At 50.1% G+C, this 19,042-nt stretch overlaps 1 protein-coding gene and 1 long non-coding RNA gene across 6 annotated transcripts in view; one reads left to right on the plus strand and one right to left on the minus strand.

The window, feature by feature from the left end:
- Positions 1-1,319: 1,319 nt before the first annotated feature.
- Positions 1,320-7,890, minus strand: ZIC3 (Zic family member 3). The gene is made up of 3 exons (XM_069212437.1): positions 6,614-7,890; positions 3,616-3,779; positions 1,320-2,231 (listed from the first exon to the last, which is right to left on the minus strand). The coding sequence occupies exons 1-3, from the start codon at positions 7,617-7,619 to the stop codon at positions 2,037-2,039; spliced, it is 1,365 nt and encodes a 454-aa protein (XP_069068538.1). The 5' UTR covers positions 7,620-7,890; the 3' UTR covers positions 1,320-2,036.
- Positions 7,891-9,096: 1,206 nt separating this feature from the next.
- Positions 9,097-19,042, plus strand: part of LOC138263152 (uncharacterized) — a 241,335-nt gene continuing 231,389 nt past the window's right edge. For all 5 annotated transcript variants that reach the window (XR_011199279.1, XR_011199278.1, XR_011199277.1 and 2 more), the window contains exon 1: positions 9,097-9,477. This is a non-coding gene — a long non-coding RNA (uncharacterized lncRNA). The remainder of the gene's footprint in view (positions 9,478-19,042) is intronic.

The following is a 19,042-nucleotide window of genomic DNA, read 5'->3' on the forward strand; positions in this document are numbered from 1 at the left end:
TGTTATAGTGCTATAAATAAACTGGTCCTTTGGTCTTCCTTTTTATTTTATTTTAGATGAGTGTAATTTCTGGTAAATATTCCAATTAGCCATAGAAATACCTGCTCCGTATTTTTATCAAATGATTGCCACATACTACCACTGCTGGGTAACATAGGGGCTATGATAGCATAGGGGGTTGACTAGATTAAAACTAAGGATGCGCACTGGGATAACTGACAGCCTTTTGCCTTATTTTCAAAGCATTGTAAAATGTTCACAAATTGTTTAGTACTTGGGACAATTACCTCTTGTTATAATTTGTAATACTACGTTGTGAAGGATAAATGTATGCCAGTACGCAGCTTACTCTCACATGAATATCATAGTCACCAGATTAAATAATATACTTACCAGATGAACTAATAAACTCGGTGCATCACATGATATATATGCCACTGTTCCAACAATACAATAAGGGAAGTGATAAATATTGCATGTGTGTGTGTGTGCTCCATAATACCTCTTTCCATAGAGCATGTGTCATATATGGGAATAACAGCAGAGATACTTCACTGGTACCAGGACAACCCATGGTGCCTGCGTTGCCTATAACAGATCAATAACAACAATAAAGTAGTGGTGGGTGAGAATTCCTCCATTTGATGGAGCCTGTATTGACCTCCTATGGATAAAAGGTTGTTTTTGACTCTAAAGGACTCCAGGTGAGAGTGACCTGCAGCTCACAGCAGATGTCAACAAGAAGTGATGAATTCACCGAGCCAGTGTCCCAAATAATATGCAATGCATCGACCAGCTTCGTTGCACCCATTAATGTGTGTTGATTCAGACAAACACACACTTCTGCTCCTATTAGTAAACAGCCGCGGGTTGCCATTGTGTATATCCTTTTATCTAAGAATGTTAAAAGAAGGTTCGGCTAGAAAATGTTGGCTCAGGACATCATAGCTGGCAACGCTGGGCATATTTGGACTCAGGGATGTGACACAGGCCACTGCGCCCTTCGGGGGGCCTCCAAACATTTCAGAGGAGCCCCATTTCACACAAGGCCAATAAATATCTCTGAGATATGGGAGATTCAGCGGCCCCTCTTCACAGTCTGCTCAGCGAGCCATCATCTTCACATGGTATAGGCAATGATTAAAACCTGCTTTTTATCTGCAGCCTACAGTTCACAATGACCATGTCTGTGTGTCGGTACCAAAGACCTAGGTGGAAAGAGCGCGGACAGGGTACTCTCTGTGCCAACCCACCACCCCATCCCTCTCCCTGTGTCACACTCTGTCTGCTGCCTAGAAAAAGACTCGGCAAGTCAAATGTTCGGTTTTGTTCCTTGAAAACAATAAATTTTTAATGCTAAAGCAGTTATAACCAAAAGCTGTACAGAGTTTTTGTTAGAAAACAAAAATTTCCATAAATATTGTTCAGTTCCCGGCACTTGTTATCAATAATTAAATTACAAACGATAAATATGGCATCATGGATATGTATTTACAAGAGTTATTACAAAAGGCAACTGTAGACTAAACGGCCACAATCTGTGTAGTAACAACACGTCCCCACCCTGAAAAAATAGCGAAGAGCTCGGGGCTCGCCAGACAAAGAGTACATTCACGGTGTGATGCTTTATAAGGTTCAAGACATTACAGAACTTTGGCACGGTTTAAGACTGTGAGAGCTCGACAACCACCTCTAAGGCGAAAGGGAGGCTTCCGGTCACTGAAACACACACCCGAAAAGCCCCCGAAATTTCTGTTTGCGGAAAAAAGGGACGACAGCGTTAAAATGAAAACGGAGACGGGGGAGGGGAAAGATGGCAAGGCCGATGCCAAAAAAAGTTGTTTTCTAATCCTGAGAAAGGGGACGTTAGTCCGGAGTTTGGATGCCTCCAGTTTCCTCCCGGTTCAGCTCGCAGTTCCCAAGACGCAGCCCTATGTGGTTTCAGTAAGAGCCGCCTGGTCCGGGCGGCGGCCCGCAGGTCCTCGGGCAGTTCATTTGGTCCAGTCCACGCACAGTCCGTGTGGCTGCCGGCGGCCTCACACGTACCACTCGTTGAAGTTGGGCGGCAGCAGCGCCGGGTTGGGGCCCAGGCCGCCGCCGCTCTGCTGGACGGCTCCGGAGCTGCCCTTCGTCGTCTCCTCGCTGCTCGCAGACACCAAGGCGGGGGGAGTGGAAGATTCATAGCCCGAGCTGGCAGCCGGAGACGAATCGGACCCTTGAGATTCGTGAACCTGAAATTAACAAGAATTATACCACACGTTAGTTTTCAACTCCGTCATCTGGGGGGTAATGTATTCGTTTAATAATAATTCAAACACATATCAATGGAGGTCAGTCAAAAAATGCAAACACAATCAATCCCCCTGTTCTTCGAATGGGTTAATTGCCAAAACGTCTTTGGTTCAGAAACAGATAAAGTGATATTAAAAGCACAACTTATTGGACGGGAATTCGATGTAGTTCTGCCCACCAGCCACGCATGGGGGACGCTTCTCGGGCCTGACTGTTTGCAAAGAATGTTCAAGGTCACGGCCTTGTTCGTTGGTCTATGTCTGTGCAAACAGTGACCGCAGTAATCGCCCCCGTGCCATTCTGCAGCCACATTTTAAACCGATCGCCGTGGGATAAAGAATCACTCTCCCTGTCGAGTGTAAAACGAAAACGCGTAGGACAAATGATGTACAAAGAGATTCGAAACCTCGGACAAGTATAAAAAAAAAATCCACCTACAATGCTGTATTTCTGGTTGCACTTCTCTACTGCAGTGTTGAGCACTTTGGCTCAAATTAAGAAAACTTACTACGGACAAGGAGGCAATTTAAAAATAAAAATGTCTAACCATTTTTGGCTGTTTGTGTTTTTTGTGTTGTGGTGGGGCAAAAAGATGTTGCTCCGATCTATAAAGATGTTTTTGGGGGGGGTATCTAAAAATAAAAATAAAATCAATTGCAAACTATTCCAGGCCCGATGTTATATTATACAGTAAAAGTTATACAGACATTATTATACCTTTAGGCATTACAGAGAACCAATACTTTAATATACATTTGCACATTATACAAACCCTTTACTATATTATATATTTAGAACTCATAAATCTATGTAGGTGTTTGTGTTCTAAGAAAATAATACACCTCTTTTAAACAAGCGGAGCATACTTATTATGTATTATATTTTCTGTTCAAGGATTATGGCTGTTGTAAAACACTGTACGAATGTAGAAAAATGTGTATCAGCTCATATACCTTTCCTATTATAATACAAATGGAGTGTGACATCGGTGTTACTCCACAGGTGTTCCTGCCAAAAAATAATGTGGGACTAATGCTTACTAAACTCTGTGTACACTGATCAGCTCAGTAGAGGTGTCCTCTTTCTCAACAAGTGCACACGGACACGTTGGGTATCCCTGCCAGTCAGGAGTGATCACCGGTTGCTTTTACACCACAGCCGTGAGTTTGGGGACACAGCCTAGATCCCCATGAACAGGCCCATCGAGGTCTCAGGACGTGTTTGTAAGGCCTGGTGCTCTCGCCCCAGTACACGGGCATTATCCGATTATTATTGTACAGTATTACAGGACATCTGCCAGGCAGGGATGTCCCGCCCCCTTACCTTCATGTGCTTCCGCAGCGAGCTGGGGTGTGTGTACGACTTGTCGCACACCTTGCAGATGTAGGGCTTGTCTGACGTGTGCACGTGCATGTGCTTCTTCCGGTCGCTGCTGTTGGCGAACCTCCGGTCGCAGCCGTCGAACTCACACTTGAAGGGCTTCTCACCTGCGGGATAGAAGAGGAAAGGCCGTCAGTGTGGGAGTGAGGGAGGGCAGCCCGAGACTGCCTGGAGAGGGTTGGTGCAACAGAGGAAAGGGTAGTTAGATGCTGCCTCGAGAGCAGAGGGGGTGGTAAAAATAGAGGAAATGGCGGCCGTGGCCTGAGTGAAGCGGAGGATGGTGTAAGAACAGAGGAAAGGACGGTCAGTGCCTGGGCGAAGAGGAGGCTGGGACAAGATCAGAGGAAAGTACTGTCAGTGTCTGGGTGAAGAGGAGGCTGGGGTAAGATCAGAGGAAAGGACGGCCAGTGCCTGGGTATAAGAACAGAGGAAAGGTGTCAGAACCGAGAAAGGAAGTCGTGTCTGGGCGAATGCAGGGTAAGAACAGAGGAAAGGACATCGGTATCTCGGTGGAAATGAGGCTGGGGGTAAATCGAGTGAACCGAGGAACGGACAGCGGGTGGCAAGAGGAAGCCGAGGATAGGAATTACACATGTAGTAATGCGGGCAGTGTGAAGACAAGGGTGAGGGGTGTAAGGAACACGAGGAAAAGTTGTTGGGGCAGAGAAAACCCGGAGTCGGAAATTAGGAAAGGACCGTCAGAGTCAATAGAAGGCCGCGGCCCAGAAGTGAAATGGCGCTACTTTCAAGGTGAAGGGGGGGGCGGGGGGGGGGGGCAGCGGGACTTAAAAAAAACAGAGGCGCGGGCACTGCCAGTATGGACAGAAAAGAGGAGCGGGCCAGGCACTGTTAGCGTGTAGGAGACGAGAGGACTGGAATAAGGAGAGGACCGGGCTCTGCCCGTAAGTAGGGGAGGCCCGGGACAGAAATAAGGAGAGGGCAAGGCGCTCTCAGTGTGCAGAGGGGACAATGGGACAAAAATGAGAAGTGCCATTGTGAAGAGGAAACAGGAGAACAGAAATGAGAGAGAGTCAGGGCCAGGGTGAAGAGGAGAACGCGGGGCAGAAATAAGGAGCAGTGCCAGGGTGAAGAGGAGAACGCGGGGCAGAAATAAGTAGCAGTGCCAGGGTGAAGAGGAGAACGCGGGGCAGAAATAAGGAGCAGTGCCAGGGTGAAGAGGAGAATGCGAGGCAGTACTAAGGAGCAGTGCCAGGGTGAAGAGGAGAATGCGGGGCAGAAATGAGAGGGGTCAGTCAGCGCACGGGCGAGGAGAGGTTGTGGACGGCGAGGCTACGCTCGGTTTTCAGTCTTCTCGCGGTTTCCATATTGGGCCTAGACCGAAAAGTTTCCCCCTTTCAAGGCCAAACGCAACGAGAAATAAATCAGGTTAGAGGGAGCACTTCCACCCGGCTTTTGTAGTTTAAAGGACAACACCTCGGTGAGGTAATAGGAAAAGGCAGCGACAAAGGGTCGATTGTCGTCTTACAGTTAAATTAAATCTGCCCCTTTGTCTTGTTTGCAAAGCGCCGCTTTCAGATGCAACGATTCTGCTAAGTGAAGTGTCGAGGAATGGCCGGGGCACTCGCTTTCGAAAGGAAATGGGCATTAATTCACGGTGCCAAAGACAGGTTTAAGACGCTCTACACAAGACTGGGAAACGTGCTCTTGTCCAAACTTTTTTTCCACTTTCGACCCTCTTGTAAAGAGCTGCAATGAACACAGCATTCCAAATAAAAATACTATGACAAAAGTATCACTGATTTAATTAGGAGACGTGCCAATCAAGTCTGCAAAAGAACGGAAGTAGGCGAAAATTAGATTTAATTAGCATGTGTATAGTTCGCTTAACAGAATGTATGCAAAGACCTAAATCGTTTGCAAGCAATCCACACCCGCTCAGACGATTCTGATGGGCCCATCAGGACGGAAATGGGTCTCAACTCGAGGACAATTGCTGCTGATCGGACAAGAGCCACCATCCTATCTAGTGAGTGTGCTAAGGTGGGAATAACATTAATTCAAAGGTCATAGCAGGTCCCCGTCGAGCGAAATTAGTACCGAAGAGCAACAACAAAAACAAGTGCGTTGCCGATCAAGCTGAAAGGCACCAACCGCAACAACGAACCAGCAACAAAGAACATACCGACCATGAAGCAGCATATTAATTTCAGTTTTGAATAATTCGTACATAGAATGTTCACTTTCAGGCACTCTGTTCACATATAATATGAAAACTGGGATGGCTTGTCATTTTATATGCCTCTAAAAACAAATAAATAAAAGGTCATATATTTAATTCGCCTGTTTATTACCCTTAATCGGAAGTACCGCCTATCTTATAAATTATTTATTGAGTAGAAATAAACTAAAGAAAAATAAATGTAAAATAGTAATCAAACTGCTTGAATTAGTGTTCGATTCGATTATTTGCCGACCAAGAAAGAGTAATGTGCCACGCAAATAACACGCACGATACCCGCCTCGTAGGAGAGTTCAGCCAAAGCGCATGTTATCAAAGTCCGCACAAGCGCCCAATTCAAAAAAGCACTCCCTTCACCAAAGACAAAAAGCATAGAAGTCTAAAAAGCCACGGTAAGGCTCTAAGAAGCCACTACCGATTCCATTGTAACCTTGTTGGAGGGCATCTGGATCTGTAAAATATGCCATAGCGATTCCTAGCCCCAGTCTATAATTTATTTTTCGTCTCTCCGGGGACCGGTTTTCGTTAATCTTTCAACCCCCTCTGGACCCGCCGTCCCTCCAAAACCCTCGCCTGGGTGTCCACCAAGATAACACCCTAGTCTGTGGGGGTCACCCTTTCCCCAACAGAGTGTCCCCTCGCCAGAGCTGATGGGGTCATGGACTCCATGAGCACACCGACCACCCCACGTGGCGCTAGCTCCCGCGCCCCTTACCCCCAGCTGTGTCCAGTGACTCTTACCCGTATGTGTCCGCTTGTGGATCTTGAGGTTCTCGGAGCGGGCGAAGATCTTGCCACAACCGGGAAAGGGGCAGGGGAAGGGCTTCTCGCCCGTGTGCACCCGGATGTGGTTGACCAGCTTGTACTTGGCCTTGAAGGACTTGCCGGCCCGCGGGCACTCCTCCCAGTAGCAGATGTGGTTGTTCTGCTCGGGGCCCCCGACGTGCTCCATGGTCATGTGAGTGACCAGTTCGTGCATGCTGCCGAAAGTCCGCTCGCAGGCCTTCTTGGGCCGGCTCTGTTCCTCGATCCACTTGCAGGACAGCTCCTGCTTGATCGGCTGCCGCATGTACCTGAAGAAGGCGCCGGGCCCGTGGTGGTGGTGGTGCGCGGCCATGTTCATGCCCATGTTCATGTGGTTGTAGTTGTGGAACTGGGCGGCGTATGGGTCCGCCCGCGGGCTGGGCACGGCTCGGTAGGGGTCCGGCCGCCCGAACAAGTCCCCTGCCCGCAAGCCCAGGTGCATCTGGCTGTGGCCCGCGGCGGAGGCGCCCAAGCTGGCCCCGGGGCTCTGCTCGTGCAACCCCGCCGGGAAGAGAAGGTGGCTCGGGGGGTCTGCCATGCCCCCCGCCGGACCGTGGTGGTGGTGCGAGCCGGCGAACAGCCCATGGTGCTGCGGGGCGGCCGCCTCGGCTGCCCGGCTGCGGAAGAGGAAGTCCCGCGGGGAGTTGTAGGACGCAGCGCCGCCGCCCCCGTAGGCGGAGGGCGAGGCGGACACCTGCGGCCCCGGGTGGTGGTGGTGATGGTGGCCCAGCGCGTAGCCCGCCGCAGCCTGCGGGGTGAAGGCGGAGCTCTGGCCCGGGGACAGCTCGTGGTGGCCCGGGGACAGCTTGAAGGAGGAGTCTGCGAAGGGGTTCAGCCCGCCCATGCCCGGGTGCTCCGCAGCCGAGCGCTCGTGGTGCCGCGGGGCCCCGAAGCCCCCCAGGGCGCCGGGGAACTGCGACCCCCCGTCCAGGAGCATCGCCATGGAGCGGCACAGAGGGGCTGCCAATCCAGGTCCGGCGCAGCGGGAGAGAGGCACCCCCTGCGGACCAGGCACAAACAATCCGCGGGGCTGGGGGTCTGAGGGTCCTGCGAGGTACGCGCTGCAGCCTCCGCTCCGACGGGATCAGGTCCAGGCTCTGCTAGAGTCAATCACTCACTCCCCGCACATAAACCCGCTCCGGGGGCGGCCCGCAGCCGGCCAATGGCAGGCGCGCCTCGCGACGCGTCACGTGACACCTCCCGCAGACACCTATTTGCCCCCATAACTCTTGATTGACAGGCACCGCCGCTCAAAATGGCCGTGCGGGGCTGGAGAGCAGCCCGTGATTGGTGGACTAGCATACCCCCTATCAGGTAAGGTTAAAGGGTGTGGGAAGGGGGAGTGATGGGTCCCAAATATTTTTTGTTTACTTGAAAATCCGTTCCCTGGTTGTTTGCCTTTAGTAGATCATGCACATTTGGCTTTTTGTTAGTTTTTATATCCCTAATTGGGTACCGTGTTTATTTGGTTTAAAATATTAAACCAAATAATTAGGAATACAAATCTTTACCCCTCGCTTTAAATTGCAATTTTCCACAGTTTTACTGAAAATAACAATGCTTAAAAAGAATATATTTGAAAGAATATCTCTTGGGTTGCTCACTTTCTTGAATGATTTTCGCTTTGTATGGATTTGTGTACAGTGTCTCTTAAACGACGGAATCACTGTTATGTTAGTCTGCCGCCTTCAAACATTGAATAGAACACATTTCCCATGCGCTATTTTCTGGCAAAAAATATTTCTACGCAAAACGTTTATTATTCCTTCATTTCAGTTTGTTACTACCCTTTCAAGTCAGATTATAATGAACGAGGTTTGAATTTGCGTTGTAAAACATGGGTGTTTTGAAATGCAACTAAGAAATGAAAACCATGTTGAAAATTTGAAATTATCTATCTATCTATCTTTCTATACATAAATTATGCAGCAATATATGTATGCATAACATAACAAATATGTATGTGAGTGTCTTAATACACTCGTGCCTGCACACAAACACACACATACACATATATATATATATATATATATATATATATATATATATATATATATATATATATATTAAACATTTGAGAAAACCTAGTTGTCTAGTTATTTAACGTAGGATTGCTACTAATATTCCACCGAGAGTTTTTTTTTTTTTTTTTTAAATCAACAGTCAGTCGCCCACACGGGGTTTCACCGGTTTCGGCAACATAGTGTTTTTTTTTCAAATAACATTTAATTATGTCTGCAAAAAAAAGGAGTCCCAATCGACTACAACTGTGCAACGCTTCCAGTTCATCAAGAAAAAAGTGAACTCTACCCAATTTGCTTTTTTATTTCCGGAAATACATTTCCCTTTTGAAATTGTTCGGCTAGGAGTGATGGCCGGTTTCATAAATCTAATCATGTTCCCCTCGGGAGATGCATTTCCAAAGAACTCTGGGGAGCAAGAGCGGCAAGAAAAGGCGAGAAGAAAGATGGCTGGGATTGTAATATCCTGAGATCTGCCCGGGCCCCGAAAGTCTGCCCATTGAGGGCTACTTTTCAAACGCTGCCGCCTGCTCTCTGCAGGAAACCCCAAATCTGATGAAGTTCACAGGCGAGGCATTGAGGGCAGCTCTCTCAAGCAGCGCTTTATAACTCCTCTCCTTTCACCCCGTCCCCCAATCAGCCCTGCACGCCGGCTTCGGGCTCCTTTAGTTCCCACTTTTTTTGCCAAAAGCCACCGCCCTGCAAGCCCCTTCACCGGTAACACAATCTGACATGAAAACCTATCAACCGCACTGGCCCGAACCTTCTCAAAGTTAGGAGGTGAGTCTGCGCTCTTTGGCGACGCTTGTAAAGCCCGGCTGCCTGCTTCATATGCTCCTGGTTAAGTACATGTTTGTCATAGCGGATCTCAGAAAAAGGCAACCCCAGGAATGTCCGCGCCTCGCTCGCGCTGCCCTGCCAGCCTTTGTCCGGGAGAAAGGTGGCCGCGAGCAGCGCTTGTGTCTTTTAATCTGGTTTGGGCGCTTTTTCATTTCCTATAAATCTGCATGGGAACCGGCCCCGGTCCGTGGGATGGGAGCGGGTGAAGTCGGGCTTTGAAGTCTCCTCTGAGGAATGTAGGGCACCCAGACACCCTCCCAGGCTTGTTGGGGGGAGGGGGGAAGAGGGGTATAGGGAGCTGTAAAGGTTTATGGCAGCGTTCTTGCCTTTTCATGGAGCACGACCAAGTTTGCGCAAAGACCTCTTGCCCGCAAATTTATTGGCTCATAACACAGATGTACCATTAAGATACTGCTCGGGGCAGTACCTGTGTCTGTCCGTTCTTAGGTTTGTTCAGCGCCTAATAACGTCATTAATTACTCCAAGCACGCGTTCCGTTGTCTCCTTGACAAAAAGACATAATTCAATTAGCTCATCAAGTGAGAATTCTGTTGTGAGGTGTCCCTGATGTTGCCGACCCGGGGCCAAGGGGGGCAAGTGACCTTTGCTTTGCAGAGAGGCCGGACGTACCCTGTCTCTCATTGTTTGGGGTGCTTGAGCCAGTGTAAGACAACTCATGAGAAGCACAATACAGAGTCATGTTTTGGACCAGACAGTGTGCATTTGGCTGAGGGGACGTTTTGCTTTCTTCTCCTGTGTGCCTTAGGAAGGGGGTGGAGTTGGCTTAGCTAGCCCAGATGTGTGAAGTTGTCGGCTGTAAAAATAAACAGCCCCTGGAAATGAAAGTGAAGTTCACAGCGTAACCTTTTAGCCAAATGGCGAAACTTTATAGCAAAGCTTTCAACGTGTTGCATCCAGGGTGCCAAATGCTGGCCTCACCAGCTAAGAGGTTTGGGGGCGGGGGTCTTTTATTCCCCCCATACAGGAGGTGCTGAACTGGAAAGTAGTATTTTAAAGTGTAGAAAGGTTGTGTGTTTGGATGCATTTCAGCAGTGGCTGCTTTAAACAAGACTTGAGCCTGACAGCGGTGAATTTATTGCAGAGATTAGCAAAATGTTACAGCTCATGCCTTGCTACAGGTTGCATGCAGATCAAACCACAATAAATCACACACGTGCTGCGATAACAGGCGGCTTCCTGATGTTTTGTGCCATGTGACAATATGCAGAATTTCAGAGAAAAACGTTTGATGCAACCAGAAAATATGCCTAGTGTCAGGATTATTTGAGACAAAACACTGAGCACTTTGTTGCGCCAGGGAATGAAGACGCGGAGGCCTATCTCGAGACTGCAATCAATTTACTTACAAGCGACGGTTTAAATGTTTCTTTTCAACGGCGAATTCATCTTTGGAACATAGTCATTGCTACAAAGAAAAGGAGTGGCGTGGATCGGTAGATCGCACACTGACATCGCTTCTGTTTTGTGTTTCGGGTTGTGATAAAAAGCTTGAATGAAAAAAACATGTTTCAGTGCCAACGTAGACAATATTGGAACGTGGTGCGGTGTTGCTGCAGCGCCCTCTTCAAGGACAATATTTGTCTTATGTTTGGAGACCGCAAAGACGCATGTTTTGATTGCTTTTAGAAGCTTGTATGAAGCTGTACTTTACATGATAAAATGAGGAAAGTATTGGGCCATGGAGGGGTGCTGAATCACCATGTCCCTGTGAAACACAATTTCACATATTTTACAGAATCCTGTACTTCAGAAACAACCGAGTGCCTTCTTGTTTGTCGATGTGGTGCCTCAGGGCCTCCTGTATTTATCTGCCTCGTGGCAGAATTGTGCCTGCTGCTGCAATTGGGCTGCCTATTTGTGTCTGACTATTCTCCAAGAGCACATTATCAGGTGCATGCAATAAGCCGCGTTTGTGGACACTGAAGGCAGAGATCCTGCAGCAGGAAGGGAGAGAACTGAATTTACCTTTCGACTTGTTTTGCAGTAAGGAACATTTCTTTTGGGGGGGACTTGGGCAAAAAGACGACGAGAGGGACCCAGAATGCAGTCTAAATAATGGAAAAGTGTCCACCCCTCCTAACCCTGAAAGCACTGTTACCAGCGCATGCGTTGTCCCACTATTGCCAAATGTATTTGCCCACAGAAAGTTACAGTCTTTAGAGTCTTCGGCTTCATTTGTACGGAGTATTTTCAATTAAATAACATCAGGAGCAGTTGGGTCGTTCCGTTGTTGTGCGTGGTCCTATATGTTCTCATTTTCTACTACCTGTGTTACTTTGTGTGTGCATGCGTCGTGTCAGTGGAGCGTTGTGCGTGTACTTGCGTGCGTGAGGTTCGCGTTTCGCTCGTTTTACTTTGCAGCGCACGTCTGCGCACGAGCTCCTGCGCTCCCACGCGCAGGACAGGCCGCAGGTCGGGCTCGCTCTCGGCGTGGTCGAGGGCGCAGGCACAATGTGCGGTCCGCCTTTCCGTCTATGACTGGAGTTTGCGAGCGGCCGCCCCTCCCCGGCGCCCTTCGCACATTGCGAATGCACAGTCATTAAACTGGGAGCTGAAACGGGCCGGACGCTTTCATCGGCGCTGTCAGCCAGCTCCGGTAAATCACAGCCGCACTTGAACTTGGAAGCAACCGGCTGACTACGCTTGTCTCCGGGACTTATATCCCTGATTTGGTTACCTCTGCCCCTGTTGAGCTAACCCTGTCCCTCTACGGACACTGTACACACCCTGCTTAACACACACCAAGGGCGGCACCACGCTCCACACCATACAGGGCCCAGGATTACTGCCTTGGGCTACTTCACACGAACATGAACTGACTTCTGAGCCGGGCCTTCCCCGACTCTCTACCCGGTGACAGGGACAGCAAGCTGTATACTACACCGGAAGCAAACAACACAAATCCGAAAATCGCTCCGTGGAGACAGGGAGCGGCCTCGCTGTCCAGGTAGGCCTGGGAAGAGCTGCCGTGCCCTGTCTGTCCGGTCAGGGCTGGGGCAGGAGGCTTCACGTGTCCGACTGGCATTATTTACAAGCCAGGAACCGGCGGGTTGGACAGTGCAAGGGCACTCACTAAACCACGCCTCTTGGCATTGCCTACTTCAGGGGCGAAAGGGCGCCCAGAGAGCTGGTCGTCGGCGGGTTTCTTATCCTTCTGTACTGAGGACAACAGGAAAAAGTCTCCACTGGCACGATACACTCCTTTAGACGGGAAAGACCTGTGTGGAGATGAACGGGGCCCTCGATGCCTCTGAGCGCCCGCAAAGAGCTATTTCATAGACCTCATACTGCCTTCTGAGGCAGGCATTGACCAGGGGGCAGGGTGGCAGCCTTCGCAATGTAGAGAGTTACACACTCTGAACGCCCGCATATCGGCACCTGGCAACCTCCTCTGCCCCTTGGCACCCGGCATGTGAATTCCCAGAATGGCTTCCGAACTTTGGAGACAGAACATTTGCGAGCTAGAGACTTGCACGTGCTGTTGGCCTTCGTTGGATTTAGAAAATTTCCGAGAAGGAGGACAGAACTGGGCGCAATAATATTAAGACTTTTCTCTTTTCAGACCTGCAGGTTGGTACTGTGGGGTCAGCCACAGTACAGCCACCGCACTCTGTTAAAAACACTGTTCCAGCAAAGCCCAGGCTCTGGCCATGTGTGTGGAACATTCTCGGACTTAAATATTGCAAACGTCTGTGGAGGTTGAGGGAACGCGGCCAGAACGCCAAAGAAATTCACATAAACCGGGTCAGCAGCGGAGGCGCACAAGTTAGAAAATAACACACCGTGTGTTTGATTTAACAGCTTTCTCCCAAAGAGACACATCCTGCCTATGTAAGGGCCCTCCCATAAAAAAACACAAGCAACAACTGTGCGCTGCTTTTTCCGGTTTATGGCCCGATTCCACCAGTACGATATGCGTTGAGTCCGCCAACCAGCGCAAAGTCAGCTCGAAGAACTTATTTTTCTTTATCATTCATTAGTAAAAAAAAACATGTTTTTCTTTTCACATAGACATACATTTTCGACTGACGTTAAAAGTGTTCGAATACGTAAATATAGACCTTTTTTGCATTTTCGGGAATACTCAAGTGAAAAGTCTGACGTGGGCACTTTTATCCCGCTAACCTATACACCGCAGACCATATTACAAAAAGTCTGCACCGGTGTAATATCACGGCAGCTGCACTACAGCACTTATGCTGTCTGTGTGATGTAGGATGGCGCAAAACGTGCTGTCCATAGTACAGAAAATGTTTTTTTGGGGCGAAAAATTAGGAAACGAAATGTAACTTGTTTTGCTCTTTGAAAAGGAAATAAATACCGGCAACTCTAAATGAAGACATCCAACTTACCAACAGTCCCCTTCAAAACAAAGAACACGATTTGCACTATTTGTTAACTTGTGTCATAGCAAATGAAATAAACTAAATTCACCGTTTATGGCATCGCATATTTCATGTTTGAAAGTGCTGAAAGGTTACTTTATCAAATAAGTATGCAAAAGTAACAAAGTTGGGCCTAACTGCACTAGGGGTTGTTCTGGGGGATTGTGCTGCGCCAGACCTTTCAAATAGAAAGTAGAATAAAGAAATGTCTTAAATTGTTTTTATCCCACGCAAGAACCTGGGCAAAATGTTAGCAAGTAACCCCATAACAGTCAAAGCATGCCCATATACCCTTATGCAAATCCCGTTTGCCTAGTTCTCTATTACACTAGGAGCAAATCTGACCCACATATGAATTTGCGCCGTTGTTTGCACTAGTGCAGAGTTAATGTAATGTGGCACCATCCCTAGCCTGGATAATTTGTAACCTGCGCCGGTACTGCCTGTGTCCTAGACGTCTTAGTATAAGGATAGAAGCACAAGTTGAATATAAAAAATGCATGTTTAAAAAATAAACTTGCATACATTTCCTGAATGACAAGTCAACATATTTCAAAGTTAAATGAACCGCTGAGAAGAGAATCATTTCACAAGGTCAGCTCAGCTTTATAATTTAATATTTCACCGCACAAGTGTCTTTAAGTGGGGTTCACAGATGGAAACGAAGCACATCATCATTGGCTTTGGGCGTGCAGCCGTGCTCAAGCTGGCGACCAATCTCTCAGTCATGTCAGGCCGGCCCCTCTGCAAGCACTATGTCGTGTTAAAAATACCTATTTCAATTATCGGAACATTTCCAGAGCCTCTCCTGCCTGAAAGGGAAAGTAGCGAATATCTCAATCAGTGACGAGTTGACCTGTGACCTGGAGGGTGGATTTATTGTCCTCCTTCCATTGTGGGGTGCACATTTTATTGACTCTTTCTGCGTGACTGTGCCCTGAGGAGCAACCAGAGGCAGCGAACTACTTGAAGGCACGCAGTCGAGGCAGGGAACAGGCGCCAAGCACCTCTCCTGCGCCCGGGAGAGGGGGCGGCCTTTGTAGATTACTGCGCTGCCGAGAGCGGGGCAGCCCTCAGAAAACACTGCGCCTGAGAGAGCGGGGTCAGCCCTCAGAAGACACTGCACCTGGGAGAGTGGGGGCAGATCGCAGAAAATACTGTGCTTGGAGAGCGGATCAGCCCTCAAGAACCGATGGGTTGAGTTGGGCGGGGGGTGGAGGGGTGACTGCGCTGCCTTCAGAAGATACTGCACCAGGGAGAGCAGAGGGAGTAGCCCTCAAGAGAAGGGACAGCCCTCAGAAGAGTCTGTACCTGAGAGAGCGGATGCAGACCTCACTGGGAGAGCAGGGGCAGCCTTCAGAAGATATTGGGCCCGGAAGAGTGAAAGCAGTCCTTAGAAAATACTGCACCTGGGAGAGCGGAGGCATCCCTCAAGAGAGGTGACAGCTCTCAAAAGATACTGTGCCTGGGAGAGTGGGTGCCTCCCTCAGTAGATACTGCGCCTGGGAGAGTGGGTGCCTCCCTCAGAAGATACTGCGCATGGGAGTGTGGTGGCAGCCCTCAAAAGATACTGAGCATGAAAGAGCGAAGGCAGCCCCTGGAAAATACTGCCCCTGGGAGAGTGGGTGCCCCATCAGAAGATACTAGGCCTGGGAGAGTGGGGGCACCCCTCAGAAGGTACTGCACCTGGGAGAGTGGGAGCAGCCCTCAGAAGATACTTCACCCGGGAGACTGGAGGCAGCCCTCAGAGGATACTACACCTGAGAGAGTGGGGGCAGCTCTCATGAACAGAGGGGCTGTGCTGCCTTCAGATGATACTGCACCTCGGATAGCAGGAGAGTGGGGGCAGCCTAAAAGAGAGGGGGCAGCTCTCAGAAGATTCTGTGCCTGGGAGAGCGGGTGCAGACCTCAGAAAATACTTCACCTGGGAGAGTGGGGGCAGCACTCAGAAGATACTGCACGTGGGAGAGTGAAGGCATTGCGTAGAAGATACTGCACCTGGGAGACTGGGGACAACCCTCAGAGGATACTGCACCTGGGAGAGTGGGGGCAGCCCTCAAGAACAGGGGGTGGGGGAGCTGCGGTGCCTTCAGAAGATACTGCCCCTGAAAGAACAGGAGAGTGGGGGCAGCCCTCAAGAACAGGGGTCAACTCTCAGAAGACACTGAGCCTGGTAGAGCAGGAGAGCAGGGACAGTCCTTAAGAGGGGGGCAGCTCTCAGGAGATTATGTGCCTGGAAGAACAGATGTAGACCTCAGAAAATACTGCACCAGAGAGAGCGGTGGAAGGCCCCAGAAGATACCGCACCTGGGAGAGGCAGGGCAGCTCTCAGCAGATTCTGTGCCTGGGAGAGAGGGTGCATCCCTCAGAAGATACTGTGCCTCGGAGAGTGTGGGCAGCCTTCAAAAGCTAATGAGTCTGGGAGAGCGGAGGCAGCCCTTAGAAAATATTGCACCTAGGAGAGTGGGGGCAGCCCACAGAAGATACTGCACGTGAGAGAGTATGGGCACCCCACAGAAGATACTGCACCTGAGAGAGTGGGGGCAGTCCTCTAAATATACTGCACCTGGGGGGGTGGGGGCAGCCCTCAGAATATACTTCACCTGGGAGAGTGGTGGCAGCCCTCAGAGGATACTGCACCTGAGAGAGTCGGGCAGCCCTCAAGAATAGGGGTGGGGGGCTGTACTGTCTTCAGAAGATACTACACAGAAGAGCAGGAGAGTGGGGTCAGCCCGCCAGAGAATGGGCAGCTCTCAGACGATTCTGAGCCTGGGAGAGCAGGTACAGACTTTAAACAATACTGTACATGGGAGAGCGGGAACAGCCCTTAGAAGATGCTACACCTGGGAGAGTGGGGGCAGCCCTCAACAACAGGGGCTGCTCTTCCTTCAGAAGATACTGCTCGTGGGGCAGCTCTCAAGAGATGGGACAGCTCTAAGAAGAAACTGATCATGGTAGAGCAGGAGGGCGAAGGCAGCCCTCATGAGAGGGGGCATCTCAGAAGATTCTGTGTCTGGGAGAGGGGGTGCCTATCTCAGAAAATACTGATCCTGGGAGAGCAGGGGCAGCCCTCAGAAGATATTGAGCCTGGGAGAGTTAAAGCAGCCCAAGAAAATACTGCACCTGGGAGAGCGGAGGCAGCCCTCAAGAGAGTTGACAGCTCTCCAAAGATACTGTGTCTGGGAGAGTGGGTGCAGAACCCAGAAAATTCTGCACCTGGAAGAATGTGGGAAGCCCTCAGAAGATACTTCTCCTGGGAGAGTGGGGGCAGCCCTCACTGCCCTCAGTAGATACTACGCATGGGAGAGCAGGGGCAACCCTCAGGAGATGCTGAACTTAAAAGAGCTAGGGGGAAGCTATAAGAAGATACTGGGCCTGGGAGCGACAGGGCAGCTCTCAGAAAATACTGCTCTGGGAGAGCAGGGAAAGCCCTCAGTAGATACTTCACCTGGGAGAGCAGGTGGAGCCCTCAGAAGATACTGCACCTGGGAGAGTGGGGACAGCCCTCAAGAATGGGAGAGGGGGGCTGTGCTGCTTTCTTTCACAAGATACGGCACCTGGTAGAGCGGGGGCAGTCCCTGGGGGACACTTCACCTGAGAGAGCGGGGATGTCCTCATAACATACTGAGTCCGGTAAAGCAAGGGACAGCTCTCAGAAGGTATTACACCTGGGAAAGAGAGGGCACATGTCTGAAGATAGTATGCCTGGGAGAGTATGGGCAGCCCTCGGGGGCAGACCTCAGAATATACTGCGATTGGGAGAGTGGGGAGAGCCCTCAGAAAATACTACAACTGGGAGAGTGGGCGCAGCCCTCAGAATATACTGCACATGGGAGAGTGCGGGCAGCACTCAGAAGATACTGCACCTGAAATAGTGGAGACAATCCTAAGAAGATACTGAATCTGGGAGGGTGGGGCCAGCCCTCAGAAGATACTTCACCTGGGAGAGTTGGGGCATACCTTAGGGATACTACACCTAGAGAGTGGAGGCAGGCCTCAAGAACAGGGGTGGGGCTGTGCTGCCTTCAGAAGATACTGTACCTGGGAGAGCAGGAGAGCAGTGATAGCCCTCGAAGGGAGGGGGCAGCTCTCAGAAGATTCTGTGCCTGGGAGATCGGGTGCAGACTGTAGAAAACGCTGTACCTTGGAGGGCAAGGAAAGCCCTCAAAAGATACTGCACCTGAGAGAGTGGGGGCAGCCTTCAAGAACGAGGGGGGCTGCTCTGCCTTCAGCAGATACTGCACCTGGGAGGGCAGGAGGGCAGTGGTAGCCCTCAAAGGGAGGGGGCAGCTCTCAGAAGATTCTGTGCCTGGGAGAGGAGGTGAAGACCTCCGAAAATGCTGCACCAGTTAGAGTGGAGAAAGCACTCAGAAGATACTGCACCTGGGAGAGGTGGGGCAGTCTTCAGCACATACTATGCCTGGGAGAGTGGCTGTCTACCTCAGAAAACACTGCACGTGGGAGGGTGGGGGTAGCCATGAAGAGAGGGGGCAGCTCTCAGAATATTCTCATCCTTGGAGAGTGGAAGAGTGGGGCAGCCCTCAAGAGAGGTGCAGCTCTCAGAAGATGCTGTGCCTGGGAGAGAGGGGAAGACCTCAGAAAATACTGCACCTGAAAAATGCGGGAAGTCCTCAGAAGATACTGAGCCTGGAAGAACAGGGGCAGCCCTCAGAAGATAACACACTTTGAAGAGTGGGGTGGGCAGCTATAAAAAGATACTGAGCCTGTGAGAGAAATGGCAACCCTCAGAAGATACTGTCTCTGGGAGAGCAGGAGAAGCCCTCAGAAGATAGTGCACTTGGGAGAGTGGGGAAAGCCCCCAAGAATGGGGGCGGGTGGATGTGTGCTGCTTTCCGAAAATACTGCACCTAGTAGAGCAGGGCAATGCCGGGGGGCACTCCATCTGAGACAGTAGGGATGCACTCATAACATATTGAGCCTGGTAGAGCGAGGAGCAGCCCTCAAGTGAGTGGACAGCCCTCAGAAGATATTATACTTGGGAGAGCAAGGGCAGATGTCTGAAGATAGTATGCTTGGGAGAGTTGGGGCAGCCCTTGGGGGCAGACCTTGAATATACTGCACTTGGGAGAGTGGGGGCA

This window comes from Pleurodeles waltl, chromosome 2_1 (genome assembly GCF_031143425.1).
Source record: "Pleurodeles waltl isolate 20211129_DDA chromosome 2_1, aPleWal1.hap1.20221129, whole genome shotgun sequence".
Taxonomy (NCBI): domain Eukaryota; kingdom Metazoa; phylum Chordata; class Amphibia; order Caudata; family Salamandridae; genus Pleurodeles; species Pleurodeles waltl.